At 39.8% G+C, this 6,454-nt stretch overlaps 1 protein-coding gene across 2 annotated transcripts in view; it reads right to left on the reverse strand.

Annotated features, from left to right (window-relative positions):
- Positions 1 to 4,956, reverse strand: part of ckmt2a (creatine kinase, mitochondrial 2a (sarcomeric)) — an 8,103-nt gene extending 3,147 nt beyond the window's left edge. Inside the window, exons 1-5 of one of the 2 annotated variants that reach the window (XM_029444177.1) lie at positions 4,837 to 4,956; positions 3,154 to 3,339; positions 1,318 to 1,516; positions 1,003 to 1,098; positions 668 to 889 (exon numbers count right to left, since the gene is read on the reverse strand). In XM_029444177.1, coding sequence (XP_029300037.1) covers positions 668 to 889; positions 1,003 to 1,098; positions 1,318 to 1,516; positions 3,154 to 3,299 — 663 coding nt within the window. In that variant the 5' untranslated portion in view covers positions 3,300 to 3,339; positions 4,837 to 4,956. Of the gene's footprint in view, positions 1 to 667; positions 890 to 1,002; positions 1,099 to 1,317; positions 1,517 to 3,153; positions 3,340 to 3,810; positions 4,737 to 4,836 lie in introns of those variants that run through there. The other variant, XM_029444178.1, reaches the window with a different exon arrangement.
- Positions 4,957 to 6,454: the final 1,498 nt, after the last annotated feature.

Below are 6,454 nucleotides of genomic sequence, written 5' to 3' on the forward strand. Positions count from 1 at the left end.
TCAGAACAGGAAGGTCAATGAAAGAGTTATAGGTTTAAAGTGGGCCAGTCCACGCTGAAATAACCCTGAGGATACCACCGTGACATTTTCAGGGTTATTTAATGATCAGACTTAAAGGGATAGTTCCACATTTTAGGAAGTGCACTTGTTAGTTTGAAGAGCAGATTGAAATCACTCTCATAGATGTGAAGTAAACAAGAAGCTGGAGCCTGCAGCTGGTTAGCGTAGCTTAGCATAAACACTGGAGACACAGGGCAACAGCTAGCCTGATGAATGAACTATGATTTACTCATATTTCTACAGCCATCCACAAATGTTTAAGTACTGGAAAGGATGGTTAGATGTCATTTGATGCTGTACAAGCTTTTTTCTTTTAACAGTCATCTTTACAAATCAGTCTGAGTAACAATTTATTATTTATAATAAATATAATATATTAATAGTATCAACATTGTTTTCAAGATCCATGTAATCGGTTGTCGACTAAATTATATTACAGCTTGAAATAAATTAAATTGTTCAATGAAAATGGAGATTGTCATTGGCTCTTCCTATATAAAGTCTAACTTTACATATATCATGCGTTAAAATGTACCTAGCACTGGTTCCCAACCTAATTCCCAAATGATGTTGTAGTTTCTCTGTACAAGCAAAGATTAAAACTCACATCGATGAGCTGCTGCTGCTCCTTCTCCGTCATGTCTTCCAGACCGTAGTAGCGTCCGGACAGGTCTCCCTTCAGGCCGGCCAGAGCCGTCACAACCACCCGCTCCACCTCACGGCGCTCGGCCCTTGAACAGGCCGGGGGGAGGCTCAGCCCGCGGATACTGCGGCCAGTCCGGACACGGGACGACAGGACGTACTTATCGTCAAACACGCCGTTAGTTATCTGGAGGTCGAGGATACAGGCGAGAAAGAAAGAGAGACATATTGATTAATACATGAAGGACCAGCAGGGGGATGGAGGGATCATGCAATGGTGGGTTGTTTGGGTGTAGACACCTTGGAGGCATCCAGGTCAGTGTGGTGGGTCATGGATCTGGGGTCGTAGCCGTTGTGCCTGTCTTTGATAATGGGGTCAAAGAGTTCAGCAAACACCTGGAGGCAAAAGACAAAGTCAAGGGTGTAGCTTTGGTGTTTAGAAATGCATAAACAAACACAGACTTGTTCTCTGCATTCTTTAAAAATGTTTTGTAATTGAGTTTATTTGCACGTATATATATATGTAAATTGATAAAGACAGTAAATTCTTAAAGAAAAAGTAAAAACATGCAGGAGAGGTTAGATGTCAAAAAATGGCTTATGAAGATAACTTACCTCGTAGGTCTCCTCATCACCAGCCACACAGCCCACCGTCTTGATGAAAGGGTGTCCCGGGTTGTCGACTCCGGTTTGGATGCTCTGGTCCAGAGTCCAGTTGTTGGGGGTGACCTTGTCCCTCAGTTTGCCATAAATGGCTGGAGTCAGAGCCTTGGCCATGCAGTTGTTGTGTTTCCTCAGGTCGGGGAAGTCGGAGCTGCAGGAGACGAGGAAGTGGAAAGATTTGAGTTGTTTGTAAAGACATGTTTTGTGTAAACACAACATAAATAAATATAATTCAAAATGTATAAATGATTATTGTAGCTTGAAGTGTATAGCTCTGCTTTGAAGTATTTCAGTTTTCTGTATTTGTCCTTCATCTTTCCAGCATCACACAGCGTCCTAATAGTAATCACATCAAACATCCTGTTTCAACATGAAATATGCCACATAAATAATACTTTTAATAAATACAAGTAGTGTAATTATGAATAAAGGTAGTGTAACTACATTGTAAGTTATATATAAGCAATAAACAACATTAAAAGCGGTTTTATGTTCCCTGAGGATATTATGTAGTAATGTGCAAGTAGATCAAGTAAAGAGAGGTGTGAAGTGATCCTTGATGGTGTGTATAAATGGGTGTGTCAGTGTGTGCGTGTGTGCCATTGGTCATTACTCGGCTTATATATAAAGAGATATGCAGTGGTGGTGAAGATGAGAAGGTGAGAGACAGGAACGAGTTGTGTATCAGAGTCGGGGAGAGAGAGGGAGTGAGTCAAAGGTCGCGCAGATGAAACCCGAAGAGAGTCAGTGATACTGCAGGTGCTCGCTGTGACCTCTTGTGCTCTTTCATACTCACTGATGTTCACTAACGCTATCCACGCTTAAATGTGTTGTATTGATGCCATACAGTTTTTATAGTGTCTCTACTGATGTTACCTTTAAACCACTAGTAAGTCATGCAATCCAACACATAGTTAAGTAAGAGTGTGTAGGTATTATCAGCAAATTGTGCTGAAAGTACGCATGTTGCTGCTTTATATGTTTAAGTTTCTGCTCATTTTAACTCCTTTATATACTGTCTGATAGTTTAATCTACAGCAATGCATCATATTCTATAAAATCATCATATGTCTGTAGCTTTGTCTCTGTCCTGTGAGAACCACGTGTCTCTGAAATGAGAAACCTTTCATGAGCTTAGAAAAACAGCTCAGTGAAGATGCGTTTTCCAGCTCATCCCAGAGGGGTTTTAAATAGTTTACCTATCTTAAGAAGTAGGAGAATTTCCTCAACACATAAAGGAACATCCTTCAGTTTATCACAAACATAAAAAAGTACATTTACATTGTACATTTAGTACATTACTTGAGTAAACGTGCTTTAGTTACATTGCACCAATTGTCTTTAGTTGCTTCTGTTGTGGAAGCACAAAGCAACGAGTCATTGTTGTGACACCTGATATGATGAAACACGCAGTCAATTTCTGAATGATCTTCCTGAACAACAGGCAGATAATTATAGAGCTCCGACAGTTCACTGACCAGTCAAGGTCATCCTCTCCCTGCACTCACAGCACACACTGAGAATGGACCTCTTGTTGCACCCTCCATATCTCTATTTTATTCTTTATATCATTATATGTTGCACTGTCGAAGTACTGTACTTAAGTAGGTACTTGTACTTTACTTGAGTATTTCCATTTTATGCTACTTTATACTCTCCATACCTTTACTTTAATTTCATTTTTGAATGCAGGACTTTTACTTGTAGCTGAGTATTTTCTACTACTTCCACTTAATTAAAGATCTCAGTACTTCTTCCACCACTGTGCATCAGTGGTGTCGGTCTCACCTTGGAGGATAGAGCTTCGTCCTCGCATCAGCAGCGAGAGAGTTTTCACTCAACAGGAAACCAGTCGCCACCGTTCCCGCGCCCAAGCTGGCCAACAGCACAGCCGTGTTGCGTCCGGAGATCATACGTGTGAAAGGGCCGGCCATCTTTCTGATAGTTGGTAACTCTTTGTAAGAAGCAAATTAGCTGGAGGAGGAGGAGGAGGAGGAGGAGAAGGAGAAGAAGAAGAAGAAGAAGAAGAAGAAGAAGAAAGACAAAGGTCAATGAGACTGTTGAACTTTAGATAAAACACACATAGAACTAAAACTACAAGAAATGTTCCAATCCTTTACGAAAGTCTCCGATTGAACTTTAGTGCACATCGTTAATTACACCTGCTGCTCTGACGACCCCCGAGGGTTTTACGTGTAATACAGTAACAAGCTTAGAGTAGAGTAGGTGGGGCCGTGGCAGATGCTCTTAGCTTCTTAGCATTATCAGTCTCCCACCAGACGTCTGTCTTAGGCTCACAGGAAAAAGTGGGGCAAGAAAAAGTGGGACTCGAGACAGCTCAGGAAGAAATCAGTCTGTAGTTACCAGGCAAAAAGTACATATTCAGTATTGTTAATATCCTCTAAAGATCCATCAATATGGATTTGAAATGTTAAATGTAATTACTTGTTCTTAATGAAAGGTCATATTCTAGCTTGTCCTTCGCAGAGGGTGGGAAGTGTCCACGAGACTTGTGTCTTAATATAGAAGGAAGCTGCGAGTACATCAGTACTCTCGTTAATCCAGGTCAAAGGAAAGATGGCCGACCTGCACTGCACTGATACCTGAGGAGTAAAACATTCCTCCAATAAGTCACAGGACTTTTCATCTACTGAATTTATCCCACTGACTCAATGTTCCTCTCAGTCTGTGGGGGTTAATGACGGTGGACTGTGTGGGTCAGTGGTAACATTATTTATAGATCACTGGAGGGCAGTTGTGCTGCCAGGATACAGTGCCAAGAAACAAGCCATCCTTGGCTCACATCACAGTGACATTACGAACTAGTCACAAGACCCTCATGAGAGGAAACCAGGACAGAGGTGAAGCAACAAGCATCGACATGATAATGCAAGAAAAAGATAAAGTTTAGATTAGAGTAATTCTCCATAGACATCCAGGGTCTTGTAAAGCCTCCCCTCCCTCCATACGGACTTATGGTCAGGATTATACCAAAACCACCGACTACTGTGACCTTTTGAGTGCGTTCAGGATGTAAGAGCAGTTTCGCCCTCTGCAGAGGACACAGCAGAGTTAACATCGCCTCAGATAGTTAGTAAAACATTAAGGAAAGATGAAAATGTATATACATGTTCATGCAAAGTGCAATAAAAAGCTGCTCGGAGAGATTTGTTTGACTGCAAAGAGTTCTAATTTATAAATCAAGTCATCACTCATTCAGATACATATCAGTTTGAAGTCATCAACACATCCTGTCTTCAGCCTCCATTAACCTTTTCTATCTAAAACATTTAGACTTTTGAAACATGCACTAAAATGATAAACATCCAAAGCATGCTAAAAGATTATAAAGTAAAGATGGTGTATAGCCTGCATCTTCTTTGATACAGGTTATACAAATTATTTTACAAACAACTTGACATGCATGTAGCTAATGAGGTTCTGCAAGAGAAATAAGAAGCGGTACTGTACCTGTAGACGAGCTTCTCTGCCTTCTTGCTGAAGGTCTCTCGTTAAAGAGCTTTTCACTCTCCTCTCTCATTGGGCTCCACCCCTTTTTGCAGGATTAAAAAGTGGAGGCCAATCACAAGTTCAGAAACAAACCAATGGAGGGCCACCAGCATGAGCTACACCTGCACAGACAACTCATGTTGAGCCACTATAAACCAGCAGGGGTCCAATATCACTGTGCAGTTTGACCTTGATATGTACACTCTCTACACACTTCAAAAGACACACAAAAAGAAGATTTTCATCCATTTAAATACAAGGCATAATGAAACGTGCTGCAAAGAAAGACGACAACCAAATAACAAAGACGAGAGCAAATTAAAAATGTAAAAACCTGCAAGTTGCACAGAACAAAACAGAATTATGTTGCAAAACAAAATGAGTTTATAGAAAAAACTAAAGAACATGCACGACACGCAAGTTCTTGCCATGGTTTATGGAGGGAAGCTGGCATCCCATCAGTCGTATTGAAATGACATATTATAATAAAGCAGATATTTGCTGTACAACTAGTATTACCCTTAGTAGCCCCCAGTCCTCATTCATTGTTAGCTCACTTTCCAACAGCATTAACCGGCTTATAGACTTCAGTAACTCCTTGAGCCACAGAGCATGGCAATGGTCGTGACTAGATGGTGATTTGCGCAACTCTCGCAAGATGGTTAAGATTAGGCATTGACATTGAATGGCTTTGTGCTCAACTTGCAACATTTCTGTAGCACGTTTCTGTATTTACTTGCATTTTCTATATCTGTGGTGCGTTTCTGCAGCTCGATTCTGAAACCTATTTGTAGCATTTGTCTGTATTTGATTGTTTAGCTTGTTTTCTTGAGTTGCGTTGTTGAGCTCACAGCACCAAACACATAAGCTCCATAAAACTGTGACCACATTATAATAGAATTATTTTTGCTTTTATTGTGTGTAAATATCTGTACATTAAACAGAGAAATGCCTGGAAAAATACAACAGCAAAGCTGGAATTCAAAGTATACAGTAATGTAAGAAAGCAAGGGTCTTATGATACTAATGCATTGAAGATCCCCGACATCAGGAATGTGCCAAAATAAAAGAATCTAATAAAACTCAGCAACTATAAGGATCACAGTTATGGGACATCGTGCTATATTCATGCTATAAACAAGTTTAGCGTCTATTGACATTCTTGAGAAATCCATAGTGCAAAGATATTACTATTTTACTATTACAGTCAACAAGGTTTAACATATGAATATGATTTAAAGATCACATTGACAAGGAATTAATAATAAAAGTGATACATGTAAAATACATCTTTTACTGTAGGGCTTTGTATGTCGGAAACCTTTTAGGCCGATACTCTTGAAAAAGCAGAATGAAGATTATTCAAAATCAGAAAGTACAAAATCACTAACAGTACAAAACTGAAGAGACATGACTTGTAGCGGAAACACTTTCGATTGTGAAGATTAATAAATCTTAAATTTGTTTGGAATGTGTGGAAATTAAAAAGACTTTACTGTAACATGCAAATGCAATACAATACAATAGCAACTGCAACAACATAAACTTTGCGTGTTAACAGATGAGCAAAGATGTAACA

The sequence above is a fragment of the Cottoperca gobio genome, chromosome 12, assembly GCF_900634415.1.
Source record: "Cottoperca gobio chromosome 12, fCotGob3.1, whole genome shotgun sequence".
Classification (NCBI taxonomy): Eukaryota; Metazoa; Chordata; class Actinopteri; order Perciformes; family Bovichtidae; genus Cottoperca; species Cottoperca gobio.